General features: G+C 35.7%; 1 protein-coding gene across 1 annotated transcript in view; it reads left to right on the top strand.

The window, feature by feature from the left end:
* MALRD1 (MAM and LDL receptor class A domain containing 1) overlaps positions 1–24,612 on the top strand; it is a 538,747-nt gene that overhangs the window by 468,167 nt on the left and 45,968 nt on the right. Inside the window, exon 36 of the mRNA XM_037738994.1 lies at positions 4,287–4,353. Coding sequence (XP_037594922.1) covers positions 4,287–4,353 — 67 coding nt within the window. The remainder of the gene's footprint in view (positions 1–4,286; positions 4,354–24,612) is intronic.

Below are 24,612 nucleotides of genomic sequence, written 5' to 3'. Positions count from 1 at the left end.
TTCTGTAATATATTAAATATGAATGACCCACCCAAAAATAGGCAGCTCTGCCATACTGTTAGTTTTCTGATCTTCTGCAGTCTCAGACACTCTTCTCATTTTTCAATGAAACAAAATCCATATTTGAGGAAGAATGAAATTATACTTAAGACAAAAAATGACCATAAAACAGTTTATCTAACCAGGTTTATACCGATTTAAGCTTTATCATATTGGTGGCTATTTTTCAGTCAAACCAGCAGATTTCCTCTTTATAAAGGAGATTTCATGTCTGTTCTGTTCAGTGGAGCATGGCCCCCAGGTCTGAGGGGGGAGCTCCTTACCCTCATCTTTAGCACTCCACTCCTCTGTTTTATGTAATTAGTTAAACAAGGAGTACTAAGGGAGGGCAAGGTGGGAAATATATCCCTGGGAAACCAAATTGCTGATTTCTTTTTGAAACCAAATATGATGCCAGACACAAGATGTATTTCATTTTTGATCCTAAACTGCAAATTCCCTCCTTCCTTGCTTTCCTTTTTCTTAAAGCCTGCCATCCCTTCTCCAGTGTGCAATGACTACCTTTATTAGCCCATTCTCACGCTGCTATAAAGATATACCTGAGACTGAGTAGTTTATAAAGAAAAGAGTTTTAATGGGCTCATTGCAGGTTGTACAGGATTCTGCTTCTAGGATAGCTTCAGGAAGCTTACAATCATGATCAAAGGCAAAGGCAAAGCAAACATATATTCATGTGTCTGGCAGGAGAGAGAGAGAGAGAAGGGGGCAGTGCTAGACATTTTCAAACAACCAGATATCAGGAGAACTCTATCATGGGACAGCACTAAGGGGATGGTGATAAACCATTAGAAACCACTCTCATGATCCAGTCACCTCTCACTAGGCCCGACCTCCAACACTGGGGATCACAGTTTGACAAGAGATTTAGATGGGGACACAGAGCCAAAACTTATCACTGCTTAACAATCTACTCTCTGAAGCCACCCTTTCCTTGTATGTTTTACTTCTATACGTATTGTGTACATAAAATTTCTAGTTCTCTATTTTTTCACTATCTATCATGGTTATCATCATTTCTCTGTTCTAGTAAATGGTTTCTCTCTCTCTCTCTCTTTCTCTCTCTCTGCTAAGATTGGGCTTGTCAAAAACAAGGAGCATATCTACATGACCGTATAATACCAGAAACAGTGATCTCAAAATGACTTGAGGAAAAATCCTGAAAAGTGATGCTGTCTAAAAAGAAGAGAAAAAAAAATCTGAAGAAAAGCCTCAAATCTGTATCTCTGCTTCATATTAAATAGTTCATCTGAGGCTCAGACCTACAAATTCCAATGCCCATGGGTGAGGTCACTTCCATTGGATGCCCCTTATGCACTTAAAACCTAACCTCATCTTTTCCTTTAAATATCTTCGTTCCCCATAAATCCCCTTCAGTGAATGAAACCACCAACTAGCTAATGACCCAGCAAGAAATGTAGACATTATTCTTGACTCTCTCCAAATAGTCTCCAAGATGTTTCAATCCTAATATTTAATTATCTCTTAAAAATACAACAACTTTCTACCCCCAAGCTCACCCTACTCCTTTAATTCAGACAATCATAATATTTTTGCTAGTTTATTACAAAATACTCTTAACGGGGCTCCCAAATTTCAGTCTTGGTCTTTCTGTTGAGTTGACAACACTGCAGCCAGAATTCTAATGCATGAAACATGGCACTTGCCTTCTTAAAATCTTGGCTCTGCTGGGCTGATGTGGTCCGGGAACTGTGTATCTTTGACTTTTACCTACACTATCTTTGTATTATGAGCAATTCAATCAGGCTGGGCTGTCTTCAGTTTCCCAAACATGCAACACCCTCTTCTCTGACCTCTGGGTCTTTATGCTCACCTTTACACACACATGCACACTACTGCCCAAATAAATAGCTACGGATTCTCTCTGGAAAGCTTTTCTTACTCTCCATATGTGACCAAAGTGCTCCTCTTGGTGCTTCCATCACCCTTAGAACATCCCTCCCAATATATTACTTTCATTTGAGATTTTAATGCCACACTCACACTTTGCTTTTCATCTGGAAGGACAGGAGGAGTAGGGACCATGGCTGTATCTCTTTTTAAAGTCAACTTTTATTAAATTCATACTAACTGGTTGTTCTAACATGCTCACAACCCTATGAGATAGTTATTATTTGTTAACCTTGTTTACAGAAAGCAAACAGAAGCACAGAGAGATTAACTACTTTACCCAGTACTCCTCAGCTAATAAATTGAGCTGAGATTCCAGCTTCAGCAGTTGGGCTCCTGTGCCCTCAGTCTTAACAACTAAACTAAGCTGACTGTATTATTATTTTATTTCCAGTGCCCAGCCCAATGCCAGACATTTAATATGTGCCCAGAACAGATTTGTTCAATTAAAATTAAAGATAGAGGAAATTATAATCCAGTGTTGCAGTTAAAGTAAACCAACAAGGGAGGACTTGTATTCTGCAAGAAAGGTGTTGAGTTATACCCCATTAATATGTACAATTACAATATGTCAAGTAAAAACAAAAAACCTGGGAGCAACTTGGGTCTTAACTAAATAGGGGAATTGACAGGCTTTAGTGGGTCAAGATGTGTCATAAGGGTATAAAGAGGCAGTTCATATGAACACAACCTCAGGGGCTAAATGGGCTAACCACTCTCACAATAGTTACTCTGTGAAGATATTTAGCTTCTTTTTAACCTATAAGTACACTACCATTGAAAATAAATGTTCTTTTTAAACTAGAACTAGGGAGTGACACAAGCAATAAAATCGGAGGACAAGGGACAAATCTGAGTTATGCTGAAATTGATCACTGATGCAGAGGTGGGACATCTACATGCTGATAAATGAGTGACTTATCACAAAGACATTTGTCTGTCATGACATAGGGACTGTTGTGTAGAACTAGAGAAATGTTTCAGTAAACAAAACACTTTATTATCATCATAAGTGTGTCATGCAGACACGTTCTAAATAAGTAGATGATACCCAATCTATGGGAGAAGTTCTAGTGTTCTAAAGCACTGTGGGTTGACTACAGTTAACAATAATATATCGTATAGTTTTAAACAGTTCCATGGAGGATATCTAATGTTCTCAACACAATAAATGATAAATTTCTGAGATCATAGATTTTCTGATTGCCCGGATCTGGTCACTATACAAAGTTTTATATATATATATATATATATATATATATATATATATAAATAAAACTTTGTAATCCATAAATATGAAAAATTATTATATGTCAATTGAAAAAAAAAGAGGTCAGATGTGGTAGTTCAGACCTGTAATCCTAGCATTTTTGAAAGTAAAGGTGGGAGGATTGTTTGAGGATAAGAGTTTAAGACCACATTGGGAAACAATGGCAAGATCCCACCATTACAAAAACTTTTTAAATTAGGCAAGCATAGTGGTGTGCACCTGTGGTCCCAGCTATTCAAGGCTGAGGCGGGAGGCTTGGTTGAGCCCAGGAGATTGAAGCTGTAGTGAGCTGTGTTTATGCCATTGTGCTCCATCCTGAATGACAGAGTAAGACCCTGCCTCAAAAAATAAATAAATAAAAATAAAAAAAGAGAGAGGGAGAGGAGGAGGAAGAAAAGCAAAAACGGTAGAAGAAGCAGAAGCAGAAGAAGCAGACGAAGAAGCAGAAGAAGCAGACGAAGAAGCAGAAGAAGCTGACGAAGAAGCAGAAGAAGCAGACGAAGAAGCAGAAGAAGAAGCAGAAGCAGAAGAAGCAGAAAGAAGCAGGAAGAAGCAGAAGCAGAAGAAGCAGAAGAAGCAGAAAGAAGCAGGAAGAAGCAGAAGCAGAAGCAGAAGAAGCAGAAGCAGAAGCAGCAGAAGAAGCAGCAGAAGAAGAAGAAAGAAGAAGAAGAAGGAGGAGGAGAGGAGGTGGAAGAAGAAGAAGAAGAAAGAAGAGGAAGAAGAAGAAGGGGAAGAAGAAGAAGAGGAGGAGGAGGAGGAAGAAAGAGAAGGAAAAAATAGCAAAAAAACCCAAACAAGTAAATAATTATTTTAAGTCTTCTCTTCTTGTGGATCATTCAGGCATGAACACATTCAGGGCAGCAGGGGCTGATGAACAAATTTGGAGGGAGTACAGGAAAGTGGCCTACGGAAATTCTTTTACTTTTTGCAACTGGAAAGCCATTTACTCTCAGAGATTAGATTTAATGTAATGAAAAATAGTGTTGTCTTCTCCTTCCTCCTAATACTATATATAATTAACTGACATCTTTGTGATGCTTCTTTTTAGAATGTCCATTAAATTACTGCAGAAATGGTGGGATTTGTGTAGTGGAGAAGAATGGTCCTATGTGTCGGTAAGGAGCATTGTTTAATTTTTTTTTTAACATTTGTTGAAACTTGCTTACTTATTTTTCTTTAGGCTGATATGATAGAGCATCAATCAGTTTGTGGTTAGTAAGGTAAAATAGTGGATAATGGCACTATTTACATTTATTTTCCTGAATAAGGTATAGGAATATGTGAGTGCATTTCAGAGAAATATCTGTTATTTATTATGATTGTGTATATTTTTCAACATTTTATATGTGGAATATATCACTTTGATAATATTCACTTTTCCTTGTACTTAATACTTACATTAGATTTTTAAAAGATTTTTTTCTTATATGAATATCTTTCTATTTCAGATCAGCCTTGTGGCTGCATTTTCTCTCTTTATTTCAATGTTTATATTTCTCTTTAACAACAAAGGATGAAATTAATTTATAAATAAGACCGTTTGCTGGTGTATGCAGTGGGTATTTATAAGTAAAGTTAAGGTATAGATAAGAAATACATTTGCATACTCAAAGTAAGAGTAAACAAAAATAGGCCTTGTGATTTCTCAGGGGAAATATTTATATTGCATATCAAAGATGGCTTGATTTCTTCTCTCACCCTTTAGGGAATTGTGCAAAACAATTTCATAAACTCCAAAGGAAATGATGCATATTTCATTATATTTGTGTTTATGACTTTATAATCTAGTATACCAATGGATATATCACTTTCCTTATTAGAAAACTCATTGAAGGTTGCTACTCAAGTCATTATGAGACGCACAAAGGTATCTGGGAAACAATAATTAATAGTTGTTTGAGTCCTTATTTCTTTAGGAATCAATACACATAACATAGAAAAGTAGTTTATTCCTAAAAACAAAAACATCTACCAAATAAAACAATCACAAAAATTTTATGATGACTGTATTTAGATACTGTTTTAGTTTAACATTGTTGAAATGTAATTACTAATGAATTTCTTGGAAGGGTTTTCTCTTTCAATGCTTTACATCATTTATTTCTCAACATGTCAACAGAATTATACTTTTCCCCATATCAGTTTCCATGGAAATTAATTTATCACAAACTATTACTTGATGGAAAGACAGGATATATAATATTAATTTCTAAAATCTCCTGAAAGAAGTTGAGAATGATGCTGTAAATAATGTTTATTAAATGTCAGCTGAGTGGATAATATTATTTAATATCAATTGCTTACGGTAAAGAGGTTTGATTTTTGTCCTCTTCAACTCTAATAGGCCAGAAAACTCCCAGAAAGAGCAAGAAAAGAGCTTTACATTCTTGGCAACATCCTCATGGTCTCAATTAAACTTTAAAAATTAAAATCCAAATGCTGAAGTCCTAAACTTGTTTCTCTCAAGTGGGACACCTCTAAGGTGAGGGAGATGAGACAGAATTGAGAGAAGAAAGGAGGTCAATGGAAAAGAATATAGAAAGGAATTCACTACTAAGAAAGTCAATCAGATGTTCTAAAGGATTATTTTTAATAGCAAATAATACTTTACCAATAGTGAAATAACTATAATGAACATCAATGCAAACAAATATTGGAATTACTGCTGCCTAGAATGTAGGTATGAAAAAAATGACTTTTGAAACTTTTTCCATATTGTAATATATTAGCCATTTCATTCATATTTTTCTTTCTTTAAAATTATGAACTAAAAAAGGAATATATGTGGGTTGTCATAAATCTTTTTAAAATATACGGTAGTATATCAGGCAAAAAGTAGAACTCATGTGTAGGTTTTGTAGGTTTGTTACAGAAGTAAATTCATCATGGGGGATTTTGAACACCCAAGTACTAAGCCTAGTACTCATTTTTTGTTTTGCCTGACCCTCTGTTTTCTCCCACCCTCCATGATTCAATAGGCCTCAGTGTCTGTTGTTCTCTGTGTATCTATGTGTTCTCATCATGTAGCTCACACTTACAAGTGAGAACATGCGGTATTTGCTTTTCTGTTCCTGCGTTAGTTTGCTGAAGATAATGGCCTGTGGCTCCATCCATGTTCCTGCAAAGGATGTGATCTCATTCTTTATAAGACTGCATAGTATTCCATGCTGTATATGCGCCACATTTCCTTTAGCTAGTCTACCTTTGATGGACGTTTAGATTGATTCCATGTCTTTGGTATTGTGAGCAGTGCTGTAATGAACATACATGTGCAGATGCCTTTATGATAGAAAAATTTATATTCCTTTAGATATATATCCAGTAATGGAATTGCTAGTGCTGCAGTGAACATACATGTGCAGGTGGTTTTATGCTAGAAAAATTTATATTCCTTTAGGTATATATCTAGTAATGGGATTGCTGGGTCCAATGGTAGTTATGTTTTTAGCTCTTTGGGGAATCACCACACTGCTTTGACAGTGATTGAACTAATTTACACTTTCACCATCAGTATATAAGTGTTCCTTTTTCTCCGCAACCTTGCCAGCATCTGATATTTTTTGCCTTTTACATAATAGCCATTCTGACTGGTGTGAGATGGTATGTAATTGTGATTTTGATTTACATTTCTCTAATGATCAGTGATATTGGGCTTTTCTTCATATGCTTATTGGCCGCATGTATGTTTTCTTTTGAAAATGATCTGTTCATGTCCTTTGCCCACTTTTTAATGGGGTTTTTTTCTTTTTGTAAATTTGAAATCCCTTATATTAAAAAGGCGCTTTAACCTGGAACTTAAAAGGCAATAAAGTTATAATCTTTACTTTTCACTTTTTCATCTTGGAAGTGTTTAGTGTAAAATTTTGAAGACCATGGTCCAAGAAAATAAAGGCCATGTTTTTAATACCTTTTCATGACCAGTCCCTAATATATACGTGGCATAACAAGAGTTATTTGAATAATATGGCGACAAAAGAAATGATGAATGAATGTAAAGGAAAAGTCCTATAATTTCAAAGAAAAGCATCAATACGCTGAAATATATTCTTGAAATGTATTGAAATATGAGAAAATGACCTCATCATAGCCTGAAGTACCATTCAAAAAAGAATTAGTGGGGATTTTCTATGTATGCAACGAGAAGTATTGAGTGAGCATATGATATGTTCATCATAGTAAAGAGTAATTACTCTCCAGTTTATAGGTCAGAGCAACTACCAAGAAAAAAAGTAATCTATTAGAGAAATTCCATTTTATTACAATGACAGAAGAGGGTGCTCTTAAATTAGAAATCTTGTAAACTATCTCAAATTCCATAAAATGAAGAGACAAATGAAATTTTCCTTCACATAAAGCCTTTGTTAAAAATAGAGTTCAGTTAGAACACTTCCTCTCCCCACCCAAAAAACAACAAAGAAACATGGTGTAAAAAACGAAATACTATAAGACCCTGAACTCCAATTCAAAGCTAAATTAATTGTTTCTTTAAAAACTATATAATTGGGAATATTTCAAAACAAACACATGCAACACTTCAATTTAAAAAATTTTAAAGTCTAAATATAAAAATGGGCAGTAAAACAGTAAGAATCAGTTGAGCCCAAGGAAATGAATTGGCTGAATTCACTGAATTAATTGAACCTAGGGAAAAAAAATATTGACAGAGTAAAGATTAAATTAAGGTTTTTAAGGGATGATACGTTCAAATGTAAATATATTAAGATATTTTTAACAAAGGTGGAAAAAATAACTTAGGAAATGGAAATGAGATAAAGTAAGAAGAATCAAAGAAAAAGTAGTTAAAGTGGAAGAAAAAGAGCATGCCTATGATTGGAGTGCCTAAAGAGGAAAATAAAATAGTAAAGCAGAACCACCATTTAAACTATAATTTAAGTGAACTTTTTCAAAAATGAGAAGAGACCTGAATTGACATATTGAAAAAGTCAGCAAGTACCTGAAAAATTTAACATGAAACCAAAAACTCCAATGCATGTCCTGGTAAAAACATTAAACTTTAAGATACAGAAAAAAATCTTCATGGCCTCTAGGAAGAGAACCAAATAACACAAGAGGACAATGAATTTGGATTGTATTAGACCTCTGATTGTTTCCAGAGTTGTGAAAAATTCTTTGAAAAAATGTAATATCCATTCTTTATATTTTAAAAAGAGGCACTATGGAAAATGTAAATTTATGGATATTTTTTGAAATATGGTAAACTCTATATTCCCTATTCCTAAATGTAGCATTTTCCTTAAGAGAAAACCATAAAAAGCACTTCCATCAAAATTAGAAACAAAGCAAGTATAACCACTAGTTTCACTGATATTTCACATTGTACTGGAGGTAGTCACCAATATGAAAACAAGTCATTAAGAATTAGAAAAGAAGTTAAGTTGTCATGATGGCATACCTGGAAAACCCTAGAGAATTGATAAAAGTTAATTAAAACAATAAAATCAATTTAGTAAGTAAGTTTGGAGGCTATAAAATTAGTATTCTTAGATTAATAGTATACATACATAGACGAAACTATTAAAAGGAAAAAATGAAAAATAAAGCTATGCACATTGACAACAAAAAGGTAAAATATTTAGAAATACATTTAATAAAATAAAACCAAATATATATAATAAAAACAACCTTGAAGAACTTAAACAAGTGGAAAAACATTTTCTTTCCTGGAGAGCTGACTCAACATCATAAAGATGTTATTTCTCCCTAGGTAATTCTATAAGTTTAACACAGTCTCAGCAAAAAGATCTACAATCTCTTCATAGGGGTAAACAATTAGATATTACATTCATATGGAAAAATAAGTGGAGCAATAGCTAGTAAAACACTGAGTAAAAAAATTAAGCTATGAGAATCTGAGTAGCCTACCAGTATAAATAGAATAAAGCTTTTATTAGTAAACAGTGTTATGCAGGTATTTGAATAGACAGTTCGACATTTCAGACTAGCAGAATAGAGTAGAAAGTTAAAAAATGTATCCAAGTACGTATGAAAACTTAGTAAATGATAAAGGTGGCATCTTGATTTGCTGGACAAAGATGAACTTTTAAAAGGGAGTGTTGGAACAACTAGTTAAGAATTTGGAAAAAGTTAAACTTAGAACCATACCTCACACTATATAACAAAGGTAATCTTCACTTAAATCAGAGTTCGAAGTGAAACCATACACACTAAAGAAATACAAAATGAATTTCTTTATATTTTGAATGTAGGAAAAAGCTTTTTTTAAATGACTGAAATGCAATTGCATTTGAAGACAGATGTTAATTACAAAAAAAATATATTTTTAAACCTTTTTTATGACAAAAAATTCCACCACAAGCAATATCAAGACAACTTACAGTGTGAGAGAAAATATTTATGTTGCATGTATCAGAAAAAGGACAAATATCCCTAATACGTAAAGAACTATTTTAATGTGCAGGAAAAGCCCAGATATCACTGAGAAGAAAGGGACAAAAATTCACTTTAAAATATAGAGAATGATTAATGTTCTCCAGAGAACCGCAACCAATAATATATATATGTGTGTGTGTGTGTGTGTGTGTGTGTGTGTGTGTGTGTGTGTATGTGTGTGTGTGTCCTGGGGCAAACTAAAGGAAAATGAAATATATATATATATATATATATATATATATGCGCAAAGATTTATTATGAGAATTGGTTCCTGTGATGATGGAGATTGAGAAGTCCCACAGCATGCCATCTGCAAACTAAAGAGCCAGGAAATACAGTGATGTAATTCAGTCCCAGTTTGAAGGACTAAAAACCGAAGGAGCCAATGCTGTAACTCCCAGCCCAAGACTGTAGGCCTGAGAACTGGGGATGGCTGGTGTACATCCAAAATCTCAAGGCTGACAACCAAGACCTTGGATGCCTAAGAGCAGCATGATGGTTGTGCCATCTCAAGAAGGAATCAATTCCCCTTCTCTTCACCTTTTGATCCTATTTGGGCTCTCAGTAGATTTCATGAAGCCTCCCCTCATTGGTGAAGGTGAATCTTTTTTGCCCAGTCTGTTGATTCAAATGCTAATCTCTTCTGGAAACATCATCACATAGTATTTTACGTAATACTTTACCAATAGCGAAATAACTATAATGAACATCAATGCAGACAAGTATTGGAATTAGTGCTGCCTAGAATGCAGGTATGAAAAAATGACTTTTGAAACTTTATACCAAGAAATAATATTTTACCAACTATCTTGTCATACCTTAGCTCAGTTAGAACATAAAAGCCATCACAGTGCATAAACATATGAAAAAAATTCATTTATTTTAAAAAAGCAAATTAAAACCACGCTAAGATGTCATTACTCATCCTTGAATAAGCAACATATTCTGATAGCAAAGTTGTGAAGAAACACACACTTTGCTAATTGCTAATGCAAATTGGTATAATTCTTATGGAGGGGAATTTGGTAATGTCTAACAAAACTACATAATCATTTACTTTTAGACCTAACAATTCCATTTATAGAATTTATTCTTTAGGCAGAGTTCTAACATTATGAAAATACATGTCTGTAAGGCTACTCACTCTGTCACTTTTATAATTTCAAAATATTGGAAACAATCTAAATGTCCACCTATAGGAAAGTGGATGAATAATCTATTATATGATACACCCATACAATGGAATGCAAGGGGAACATAGAACAGTTAAGAAGTATCCCTTGGACTAGGTGTAGCAAAGTTATTTTCTGGGACAAACTAAAGGAAAATGAAAAAAGTATAGTTATCATCACTGAAACTGTTCTGTAGCTTTCTTTCACTCACTTGACTCAAATTTTAAAATAACCTAAAAAGTGTGTTATTGTTGATAATTACATGTCAAGCACCACTTAAGTATTTGACATACCTATGATCATGACATAAACCTGTAGAGCAGATATAACAGTATGTGCCATTTAGCAGTTAAGATGAGGAGCATTTAGGGTGGGCACCGTGGTTATGCCTGTAATCCCAGCACTTTGGGAGGCCAAGGCAGGTGGATCACTTGAGATCAGGAGTTCAAGACCAGCCTGGCCAACATAGTGAAACCTCATCTCTACTAAAAATACAAAAATTAGCCAGGGATGATGGCACGTGCCTGTAGTTTTAGCTGCTCTGGAGGCTGAGGCAGGAGAATCACCTGAACCTGGGAGGCGGAGATTGCAGTGAGCGGAGATCAGACCACTGCATTCCACATTCCAGACTGGTTGATGGAGTGAGACTGTCTCAAAAAAGAAAAGAAAAAAAGAAAAGATGGGGAACATTTAGATGAGGCTGAGCACAGTGGCTCACATCTGTAATCCCAGCACTTTGGAGGCAGAAGTGGGAGGATTGCTTGAGCACAGACTATAGTGAGCTGTGATCGCATCACTTCACTTTAGCTTGCGTGACTGAACAAAATCCTATTTTAGAGAGAGAGAGAGAGAGAGAGAGAGAGAGAGAAAGAGGGAGGGAGAGACGACTTAGTGAAATTAAGTACTTTTCCCAGAGCCAAAAAAAAAAGACAGAGCTTGAGTCCAGATTCAAACCTAGTTCTTTGGCTGCAATCTCTGCTCAACCCTTGTGGATATTGTCTCTGGAGATTTGACTAGATGGCTTATGATTCTAGGGTTGCATGATACTATGAGTACAAATTTGAATAAAATGCCTTAAAGAAAATCTAAAACTTAGCTTTATTTGCATTTGACTGTTTCTTTTTCTTTAACACACCATGTGGCTTTGTTCCTATGAGAATTCATACGGTTCCGTTTGCCTATTTTATGCTTTCCCACCTTGACTGACTAAAAAACTCCAGATTCATCCTTTACTTCCCAGCTCATACAGAATCTCCTCTCTAGAACATTCCCCGAACCCATGGGCATATAGATCATATCCTGTGTGCAGTGCAGTGTACAATAAAGGAAAGAGATATAATTCTAAAAACAGGCAGACCTGGGTTTTGATATGAGCTCCACTGCTAACTAACTCCATGACTTAAAACAATTCCCTAACCACTCTCAAATGCAGAGGATGAAAATGGACATTTGCTTAAAACTAACTTTCTCTGCCATGATGAAGCTGTGAATTAAAAGAGGGTTCTGCAATTGCTGAAATGTATCATTAATAATTGTTTTCTTTACTGAAGAATATTTCTAAAAAATTTTGTATCTTAGTGGGAGACACTAGTAATCTGTTCACCAATTGCATATTTAACATCAGGTAAATCTTACCCATAGCAACCAACAGTCACTCTTTTTTTTTCCCCCACTTATTTATTGTATTGCATTTTAGGTTTGGGGGTACATGTGAAGAACATGCAAAATTGTTGCATAGGTACACACGTGGCAGTGTGATTTGCTGCCTTCCTCCCCATCACCTACATCTGGCATTTCTCCCCTTGCTATCTCTCCCCAGCTCTTAACTAGGTGGAATACAGACCAAATCATCGAAATGGAAGACCATGGCCTCTGCTGTTATTTTTTCAAACATAACATAGTATTCAAGTGTTAAGAACTAACAAAAATATTCATAATGGCACTGGAATGTTTTGCAAAGGAAAATAATTCCAAAGATTCAAAAAGTCAATTTAAAGTAGAGAATATTTAGTTGTCTTTTAGGTAGTAAGCTTGAGAGGCCATGCAGAGTGATGTGTTGTTTTCATATCTAACACATGGAAAAGACAGTTTTGTAGAAAAGTATAAAATTGGCCCAAGAATAGGGATAAAAGTTGAGTAGATTGGTGGAGATAGGAGAAATTTAAAAGTCAAAACTGTAGTCCTTCACTCCAAAAAATTTCAATGTGTTTTCCGTCAAAAAACTGAAAACATTTTCCCTTAAAACCAGGATTTTTTTTTTTTTTTAAGTCGGGGAGGTCTGCCAGTCCTTGGATTATTCTATTTGCTCAGGGAGTTGTAACCAAAGGTACAAGCCAAAATAAGTAGAAGCTAAACATATTAAAAAAGAAACAAATATGTTTGCAGATATTGACAGTCTAGGAAATCCAAGCAAATTAACTGCAAAACTGTTAGACTGAAAAAATGGTTCAGCAAGATAGATGGACATAAGATAAATATACAAGACTAGATGAATTTCCTTTTCACCAGTAGAAACAATAATTAAACTAGATAATTGGAAAAGGGTTTCATTCTGAAATAGCAGCAATTATTATATATACAGGCCTATACCTAACAGTACATGTGCATCACCCACATAAAGAAAGCTAAAAAGCTCAAATAAAGGACCCTCACAGATAACCTAAATAAATGGATAGAAAAAACATGAACAAACCACTTTCTAGAATCAGTGATTTTCAATACTGTACAAATGACCATTAGCCAATTAATTAAATTGGCTAATTAAATTGTTAATATTTTAAATTTTTATTTGATTTCTAAATAGGCAAATGGATTTTAATATTCACTTGGAAAAAAATAAATAAAACTTACAGCTAAAATTAAAATTGATATTTGCCATACTTGACAATACAGCTCGCTATAAAGTCATTGTAATAAATATTGTAATAAAAATTCTGGAACAGAAATAGACAAACAAAGCCTTGGAAAATAATAAAAAGTCTACAAATAGCTTAATATAGTTACATAAAATCAGTATAAAATCGGTAGTGTTTCAAGTTAATGAGAATGGATGAGTTGGACTATGTTATAATTGATAGTAAGATAATTGATTAGCCATTAAAATGTAAATTATTATTGACATAATACATGGGAATTAATTTCAGAATTATTAGAAGTATATATAGGGGAAAAGTATAAGATTTCTTAAAGAAAATATAGCATACAGGAATATTTTAAAATCTTGAAGTCTGAAGGTGTTTTCTAAGCTTACTAAGCAGCCATAAAATAAAAGATAAGCAAATTTGAAAACTTGATCATATGGATAATTCTTAAATGAAAGTATTTAGTGTGGTAAAAGACACCATAAACAAAGTTTAGAAAAACAATAACAGGGCCGGGCTTGGTGACTCACACCTGTAATCCCAGCACTTTGGGAGGCCATTGAGAGCAGATCATCTGAGGTCAGGAGTACAAGACTAGCCTAGCCAACACGGTGAAACCCCATCTCTACTAAAACTACAAAAATTATACAGGAGTGGTGGCAGGTGCCTGTAATGTCAGCTGCTTGGGAAGCTGGGGTAGGAGAATCCCTGGAACCTGGGAGGCCAAGGTTTTGCAGTGAGCCGAGATTGCGCCACTGCACTGCAGCCTAGGCAGCAGAGCAAGACTGTCTGGAAAAAAAAAAGGAAAAAAAAGAAAAAGTAAAAAAGAAAAAAAAATCTAGGCCAGGAGGAAAATATACAGGGTACACTACAGCTAGGGATTAGTCATAATATGTATGGTATAACCTCAAAACAATAAAATTTATGTAACAGATAAACTAGACAAATATCATTTACAGAAAAAAGAAAATAAATGGTCATCACACATCTGAAAAAAAAACCAACCTAACTAATAAATAAGTGCAAATTAAGTCATTGATATCCTATTTTTACCTATCAAAGTGACAGAAAAATTTGGTAATATCTTTTATTTGTGAGAATATAGAAACACTGTCCCTTTTATATATAGCTTGTGGGACTATAACTTTTGTAAATATACAACATGGAGAAAAACACAACTTTTAGGAAAAATAAAGTGGCAGTAGCCATTCCACATTTTAATATGCACATTTCTTAACAATCTCAATCCTAGGAATCTAGCCTACTAACATATTAACAAGAAATATAAACACAAACATATTGATCTTGGCATTTTGCAATAGCACCATATTGAAAACACAGTTAAGTGTTTCAAATAGTGTTATGGAATACTATGTAAAATTTTTAAAATAGAAGATATAAATCCTGCCATAGAAAAGTATCCATATTGTTAGGTGAAAATGCAAATGCCAAAATAATATGCATATTAAGATCCTATTTGGAGAGGGAGAAAATGTGTAACTGTGTATGAAAAACTAAAAGGAGACTAGTGAGTTACACATCAAACTATTAAGAATAGTGAGTGAGCTCTGTAGAAGATTGGCTTGGGGGAAAGGGAGATTTCATAGTGAAATTTTTGCATTTTTATTTTACCAGGTACTGCTTTTTATAACTTAAAATGGTGTTAAAAAGATTTTAAAAATCATGTGTTGCTAATTTTTCTGGTAAGAAAATAAAAGAGAAAAATAGTTTTGATATTTTAAAAAATACAAACATCTCTTACAGTAAAAGGCAGAACCAGTTGGCTGCTTTTAAGGAAGTGTCCTGTGGATGAATGTGCTCGTCCCTCAGTTTTTCTTTCCATGTTGTCAGAAAGCATTACACACTTTCTGCCTCCTGCAGAGCCAGGCAAGCAAGGCAGACCAGCAATGTGATTGAAGGTGAAGCAACAAACAGCTCTCGCCAAGCTCGCCGAGCCTTCTTCCCTGCCTAATTTGCAGAGCTGGATTTTACCGCAATCACATATGCCAATGGAGTCACAAAAATGAAAAGCACAGTAATACCTATTCTTCCCTCATTGCCCCTTTCCCAGAAAGAAAGCCTCTTGATATATTTGTACACTTAGCTGTTGACTGGTTTTTAGGCTCCTGGTGATAGCCGTAAGCTTTCATAGTTGGCACCTTCCGAATGAATGACCTGTTGACTCATCCAGGGAGGGCATCCTCTAAGGAAAGGCATGGCCCAGATTCCATTCACTGGTCATTGCTGACAGGGATTTGTGATCCAGATATTTTCCAAGGTCTCTGGTATGACCTGATTGTTAAGTAGATATTTCTGCCCTCCGAGAAGAGTGGTGGGTTATTTGTGGAGCAGTATTTAATGCCAGAGGACTTGCTTTAAAAGAAAGAACAAGAAATAGCTGTCTAGAGTATAAGAATCAGATTCAAAAAGCTCACTCCGTCCTCCATCCTAAAATAGCTGCAGAGAAAAATGTTTATACACAGTTTTCACTTTATCAGTTTTCCTAGTATGTGCACGAGCAAGCTTCCTGGGGTAGCTATTGGTTGAAAATGACACCTCTTCTTTCTTTGCTGTGTGTGATGTGTGTGTATGTGGCCAGTGCACTCTACTGAATGGGAGCAAGAGACGCAGCTCAGTGGTGTCGCTCAAGAGACTAGCTTCTAAGAATGCTGACAAAAAGTCATTCCTCAGACTGAATTTCACAATTTCCCCAACCAGGCCTCCCCAGTGGCCCGGGAACGGCAGGCCATCCAGCTCTGCCCTGATCCTACACAGCTTTTCTTCCTGCTCAGCCAGCATGAGTTTAACTATGTCAGACTAGAAGCTTTTGTGCTGTTGCTAGGTGGCTGATCTCTGCCTTACAGAAGCAAAATCTAGCAAATGAGGTAGAACTTTTTGAACTTATCCCTCTTAGTCGTGAAATGTTGACAGGTCTAAGTAGTTCAATGCATTTTAATTTTGAAACCCCCGTGGGACTTTTCTTATCCTCTGAAAGCACCAGTTTATGTTTGCCATTGCCCTAATCTGCTGTCTGTCTCTAATTCTGCTACATAGGAAATCCCTTTGTGTTTTCCAAAGAAAGACTTATTTCCACCGGGCAAAAGAAGGAGATAATGAAAATGGTTTTTGCTTCCAAGTTTAAGGTTAAATTATGACTATTCATGATCAGTGGTTAGAGTTTTTATATATGATTATATAACCATGCATTTTGGTATTGAATTAAAAAATACATCTTTTTCAAATTTATTGTTTGGGCATCCAGAATGAAAACATATAATATAACTTCATAGCAATTCTTTTTATTTTAGTGCTACCACCATCTAACAATTTTGAGAACTGATGTAGAATGCTTTCCGAATATATAGGGGGTATTCTAATTTTGGAATAAGAACATTTTCTAAGAATTACATTTTTCATTCTGTAGATAAAAACTGAAAAGCAATATTTTTCTGTTACAGTATTAGAATGAGAATGTGTTTAGTTTGAATAAAGACTTCAGTAATAAGAATAAGGCTTTACGTATATTCTTTTTCATTTGTTGAAATTAGAAATGATATAAGAACTTTTCTCCTTAGCATGTAAATTATAACGTATTGTTTTTGCTACTGTTTATGAATTTTATGGTGTCAAGGGAACAAAAATTATATACATAAAATAAAGGGTATTATATATATAAAAAAATTTGTAGCATATATTTAACTAGGATAAATTGCCCTAGCAAACAAATATATATTCATATTGACAGCTATTTGCCTACATTTTTTAGTTTATTTTTATGACAAAACATCATAATACATAAAACTAAATTAGTCATTCATTGGCTATATAGCATATGAAACATTGTGATATACAAGAGAAGGAAGACTAGCCTTGGAATTAAAAGACCTACCTTGACTGCACTTTCAGTTTTAGATTCAGGGGTACATGTGGAGGTTTGTAATATAGATAAACTCATGTTATGGAGGTTTGTTGGACAGATTATTTCATCACAGAGTATTAAACCTAATAACTAAAAGTTATTTTTTCTGATCCTTTCCCTCCTCACACCTTTCACCCTCAAGTAGGCCCCAGTGTCTGTTGTTCCCCTCTATGTGTCCATGTGTTCTCATCATTTAGCTCCCACTTAAAAGTGAGAGCATGCAGTACATGGCTTTCTGTTCCTCCATTAGTTTACTAAGGATGATGGTCTCCAGCTCCATCCATGTTCCTGTAAAGGATGTAATCTCATTCTTTTTTATGGCTGCATAGTATTCCGTGATGTATATGTATCATATTTCCTTTATCCAGTTTACCATTGATGGGCGTTTGGTTGATTCCATATCTTTGATATTGTGAATAGTACTGTAATGAACATACATGTGCATGTGTCTTTATGGTAGGACAATTTATATTCCTTTGGATACATATCCATTAATAGGATTACTGGATCCGATGGTAGTTCCATTTTTAGTTCTTTCAGGAATCATCACACTGCTTTCCACAATGGTTGAACTAATCTGTACTCTCACCAACAATGTATAAGGGTTCCTTTTTCTCCACAAGCTTGCCAGCATCTGTTATTTTTTGATTTTTTAGTAATAGCCATTCTGACTAGTGTGAGATGGTATGTCATTGTGGATTTGATTTACATTTTTCCAATCAGTGATGTTGGTCCTTTCTTCATATGCTTATTGGCTGCATGTATGCCTTCTTTTGAAAAGTATGTTCATGTCCTTTGCCCACTTCTTAATGGGGTTGTTTTTTCTTGTAAATTTGTTGAAGTTCCTTTTAGATGCTGGATATTAGACCTTTGTCAGATGCTTAGTTTGCAGATATGTTCTCCCATCCTATAGGATGTCTGTTTGCTCTGTTGATAGTTTCTTTTGCTGCTAGACTTAATAACTGCATAGCAGTATCAGTCAGGAATCTGACAGAAAGAGAATTCAAACCAGATGGCCCAAATAACAAAGCTTTTATGAAGTAGCCTCTTACTTTAATCAGGGTATGAGCAAGGTTGAAAGAACAACATATTGAGGCTCCAGGAAACTAGCAGCAGAAGAAAGCCTAAATGTAAAGAGACAAGGAGTAGGCCTTGGATAACTACCTTCTAATGAGAACTGGCACTGTGGTAGAGCTTCGAAGAAAAATCTGCAGTGGGAGGACAACCTGGTTACTGCCATCATGAAGAAGTTGGAGGAAACAGGCAAAATATATTCCAGATTCTCCTTCCACCTTCCAATCTCCAGTTGCTGTCTTCCATTGGCCAAGAACAGCAGGAAGCCAGCCAACCAGGCAACATGGATAGGAAAGCAATCCATAGATTCCTTTCTCCCAGGGCTCTGAATAGGGCATAGAAGAGGCTCTGAGCCAGCATAGTGATGCTGGTTAATCTTTCCATGTCTATCTTAGTATATGTAAAAGTTACCAATATCATTCAGTTTCTTTTCTTTTCTTTCTTTCTTTCTTTATTTTTTTTTGAGACGGAGTCTCACTCTGTTGCCCAGGCTGGAGTGCAGTGGCACGACTTCAGCTCACCGTAACCTCCACCTCCCAGCTTCAAGCAATTCTCCTGCCTCAGTCTTTGGAGTAGCTGGGATTATGGGAACATGCTGCCACGCCTGGGTAGTTTTTTATATTTTAGTAGAGACGGGGTTTCAACATGTTGTCCAGGTTGGTATTGAACTCCTGAGCTCAGGCAATCCGCCCATGTCAGCCTCCCAAAGTGCCCGGCCTCAGTTTCTAGAAATAAAGATCTGGCTTAAAAACCTAAGGAATAATGATTTTTCTGATAACAAAAATTCTAGTGGTAAATGAGTACTGACATTGTTTCACTTGTTCAAGGATGTCAGAAACAAATCTGTGATTCTCCCTACCATACACGCTGGGTCCAGAATTCCATCCTAATCCCTTTCCAGACAACCCCCAAAAATGACAGGGCAAAAAAACAAAAAGAGTTCAACCAGAGGCCCCACCCAACAATTTTTATATATGTCTTATTTTCCTAAGAAATATGCTGAAAAAAATGTTAAGTGGGTGTTTAGATTAAGGTACAATGACCAATAAATAAGAGATTATACAGATTATAAGGCTGTCATTTTTAGACCCTTTGTGCTACACTGAGGCTATGAAAAGTGTTGAGAAAGGAATGCTAAGAGTAGCTGATGCCTGTAATCCCAGAACTTTGGGAAGCTGAGGCAGTTGGATCAGTTGAAGTCAGGGATTCGAGACCAGCCTGGCCAATATGGTGAAACCCCATCTCTACTAAAAATACAAAAATTAGCTCGGTTTGGTGGTATGCACCTGTAATCCCAGCTACTCAGGAGGCTGAGGCTGGAGAATCACTTGAATCTGGAGATGGTGGTTGCAGTGAGCTGAGATGGTGCCACTGCACAGCAGCCTAGGTGACAGAGCAAGATTCCATCTCAAACAAAACAACAAAAGAGAGAGAGAGAGAGAGAGGACTTCTGAAGATGTTTTGGCCATGTTGTGAGTTTCACACCACCGCTGAAGGAAAACACAGTGTAATTCAAAGGGACTTCCCAGAGAGCACTGATATGTTTCCTATAGTAGTAAAAGCTCATAGGAATGGTTGTGAAGCTCATGAGATGTCTAAAGATAGTTGCTGTGGCTGGTGGCCCATCACATCAAAGCAGAGTGAGAGTAGCTAGAAAATCGGAAATTCCGTGTCTTCCCTTAAAAGTGAGTCAAAAATATAAAAATCTTAGATACAGAATGTTCTACCCATAGTAGTAATGCCATCCTGGTGGTTTTAAAAAGATTTCCCCAAATAGTTGTGTCAGAAGTTGAGAAGACCCCAAGGTAAAGAAACTCTTAAAAAAGCCTTGTATAAAAAAAATGACACATTTCTTTTTAAGTCTACAGCACACAGTATTCCCAGGAAGCTTCCCATCCAAGTAATAACCAGGCTCAACCCTGGCTTAGCTTTGACAAGGCCAGGGGAGATCAGATACTCAAACACATTCAGGATAGTATAGTTATAGGCCACAGTTTCTTTCTCTTTCTCTTTTTCATTTCCTTTTCTTTTCTTTTTGAGATGGAGTCTTGCTTTGTTGCCCAGGCTATAGTACAGTGGTGTGATCTTAGCTCACTGCAACCTCTGCCTCTTGGTTCAAATAATTGTCCTGCCTCAGCCTCCCAAATAGCTGGGACTACAGGCGGGCACCACCAGGCCTAGCTAGTTTTGTTGTATTTTTAGTAGAGATGGTATTTCACCATGTTGGCCAGGCTGGTCTTGAACTCCTGACCTCAAGTGATCCTCCCACTTTGACCTCCCAAAGTGCTGGAATTACAGGCGTGAGCCACCACACCGACCACTCAGTTTCTTCTTAAAATACCTTCCCGGCCCAGAGAACTGGAAGCACACTCAAATCAAAATGTTCTTCCTCTCCTTCCTTGCTGCCTTCCCAGACTCCAATGCCAGATGAGTGGAAGGCACTGGGACTGGAGTAGCTAAAGAAGAATGAAAATGCCAACTCACCTACTTAGATGGTTGTCAGCTTTTTGGAGGGGAAGAAATGCTGCTGAATTTGAGGTTTTGGTTGTTACAGAAGACAGCATTTAAATCACAAATTTAGGCCCATATTTGTGGCTTACAGTGCCCATCATATTATTCATTTACCCAAGAGTGATCAGGGAAGTCATGAGGCCTACTAGAAATGTCATTCATGTGTAGCAGGTTTAAAGATCATGGAAGACAAAATTGATTCCTATTTTAAATTATATTCCAGAAGTCATGCTTGTGGAATATGGAGACAGCTTTTCATCTCGGCATTGTTCTGAGTTTTGTTGTTGATAAGAAAGGAAAAAAATAGACATGGGCTAACTTTCCGTAATACTCATTTGCAAAGCAAGCAGAGTGAACTAGACCAGGGACCTCAGCATGGTTGCACAGCTATAAAATAATTATATGCTATAAAAAGTAAGAATGCTATAAAAACTTAGCAAGAAGAGGTGAATTCCAGAAGATTCCAGAGAACTATTGTTAAAAAAAATAATAATAATAATTGTCTGGACATCTTATCCACTCAAAGAATCAACAAAAAGTGCTTCCATATTGGGAAATAGAGGCTCACCATATGAAAATGGGTGTGCAAACAACGTCCTGCACCCATAGAATTAGGATAAAGAAATAGTGCAATTTTACCTTAATCTGTAGCTTTTCCAGAACTGAATATTTGTCATAGCAAGGATTACAGACCGCCTTGCAACTAGTACTTGGATCAAAGCTTCCATAGGAATAATCCCTAACATGATGGCAGCACAGTGTCCTTGAAACAGCAAAAGATTTAACTGGAGAGTGGAAAAAAATGTAAGGAAAGTAACCCTACAATCACTGCACAGAAAAACATCATAAGGGAGAAAACTTCAATTCAAAAGAAGCTCAAAAATAAAACTCCAAGACAGTAAGAAAATCTCTTGGTAAAAGAGATAGTAAGTGAAATTGGCAATTGAAAAATATGCTCCTAATAAAACAAAAAGAATAAGCCAACTGAAAATGTGTTTAAATAAGTATGATTCTCAAAAACTTGAAGAAATATATTTCGTAAGAAACAAAAAGAGTTAAAAAGTTAAAAAGCAGATGATTAAAGAAAACTTGGGCATAACAACTAGTCCCTGGAAATTTAAAATCAAATCCAATGCTAAGTTAAATACAGTTGAAGAAAGACGTAATAAAGTGAAGAATGTCATTAAAGAATTCACTCAGAATACAACACAGAAAGAAAAAAAGATTAAAAAATACAGAAGAACAGTTATGATGTATGTGATATATGGATGAATAGATGGAAGAGCTACAATGTATGGCTGCTGGGATTTTTAGAAGTCCAGGATAAAATATTTTTTAAATATACTGAAAGAATAAAATAGCTAAGAATTCTTATTTACATAAAATTTGCATAAAATGACCTCAAAATTAATACACAAAATGCTCTCACACACATGAATGCAAAACATACACTGAAAATCCACACCTCGATGTAGTATCATAAAATTGCAGGAAAACAAGGAAAATAAAATATTTAAATTTTTATTTTATTAATTTATTTTTAATTTTGTTTTTTTTGAAATGAAGTCTCGCTCTGTCACTCAGGCTGGAGTGCTATAGCACAATCTTGGCTCACTGCAACCTCTGCTTCCTGGTTCAAGCAATTCTTCTGCCTCAGCCTCCCCAGTAGCTGAGGCTTCAGGCACACACCACTACACCAGGCTAATTTTTTGGAAAATAAAATAAAAGCCTTCACAGAAGTAATGCCAATTTTAACAACTGCATTGAGCATAGAATTCTCTCAGGACAATAGATTTCAAAAGACAACAGAAAGAAAATACTAAGGCAAAGTAATTGTTAAACTAGAAATTCATGCCCTAGTAAACTAGTTCTATGAAGACAGGGGGCTTGAAATATACATTGTCAGCCAAACAGAGTTAGGAATATTTACTACCTATTGACTTTCCAATAAAGCAAATAATTCTTTGGTAAGTATGCAAAAAGAGAAGTCTATCCCCAAAGGGAATGTGAAGATAGAACAATTGGAATAATGCTCGTATCAACAATGCTTAAGGAAAGAACAGAAGAAGTATAGAGCAATCTTTCTTATGGATAAATGTGGATTTAAAAAAATTCCTCATAAACTTAAATGCCCAAATAACTCATCCTCAAAATAAAAATACGTAGTAAAAATTGACCAAATTACAGGAAAAACACATTTCCAGGATCGAAAAAAGAATAAAAGTCAGTCAGAGTAGATTTCTTTTAAATATGAGCTCACTATATTATTTTGTCAATAAATTTTAAAACTATACAAAACTGGTAATTATCTGGAAATTTTTAATGAGCAGAAATGACTTAGGATGAAATAAAAGTAAACTAGTCACCCTAAATAAATGAAATTGATAACCAAAAAGTCATCCTATTAAATGACCAATAAGACTTGATAAATTTATTTTTTCCTTCACCTTTTAAATGTGAAATATACATTTAGAAAATTGAAGTTAATACATATGTCAACCTAACAAATAATTGCAAAGCAAACTCCCGTATCTGGTGATTTTAAAACTTAGCTTTACCAAATTTTCATGGAACAATATTATCAGTTTCATGTCACCTATCTCAGAAACAAAAAAGGTGGTAGAAAACTATCCTACTTATTTTATGAGACGTGAGATAATGTTGGTATCAACAATGAATAAGGACAGGACAAAGGAGGTGTAGACCAATGTTTCTTATGAATGTAAGTGCAAAAATCATAAAGTATTGGCAAATGAAATTTATTAATTGTCACCAGGTAAAGTGACTTAGTCATAGAGAGGTTCAGAAGCCTGCCCTTGTGTTGATGATAAAATGGGATACCAAGTTGAACTGGCCCCAGAATTCCAGTTGAGAGAGGAGTTGCTGATGGTGTGTAACTATATAAGCCACATGGTTGAAATTATTTTGGGGGAAGTTATTGTCCTGTTCCCTTTGTAGAAAAAAGAAATGCATTAGCCAACATCCAGCCACATGATGTGGTAGGCACCTGGGGCTAAGTGAGGGCATTGGTATGCAGTAGTGAAAGTAGATGCATTTCCCAAACCAAGTTTGAGACCACTTCCTTGAAAAGCAGCCAGATGGTCCTATAGAGAGAGCATCATGTGACAGACTTAAGAATTCTGTGGGCCGGACATGGTGGTTCATGCCTATAATCCCAGCACTTTGGGAGGCCAAGGTAGGTGGATCACCTGAGGTCAGGAGTTCTAGACTAGCCTGGCCTAGAACCCCTAGAGATGGGGTTCCCATCTCTACTTAAAAAAAAAAAAATTAGCCAGGTGTGGTGGCATGCACCTGTAATCTCAGCTACTCAGGAGGCTGAGGAAGGAGAATTGCTTGAACCCAGGAGGCGGAGTTGCAGTGAGCTGAGATCATGCCATTGTACTCCAGCCTGGACAACAAGAGTAA

The sequence above is a fragment of the Cebus imitator genome, unplaced genomic scaffold (assembly GCF_001604975.1).
Source record: "Cebus imitator isolate Cc_AM_T3 unplaced genomic scaffold, Cebus_imitator-1.0 Scaffold61, whole genome shotgun sequence".
In the NCBI taxonomy this organism is placed as follows: domain Eukaryota; kingdom Metazoa; phylum Chordata; class Mammalia; order Primates; family Cebidae; genus Cebus; species Cebus imitator.
Note: the sequence above shows the minus strand (reverse complement) of the source record. Positions and strands in the feature narration are given on the sequence as shown.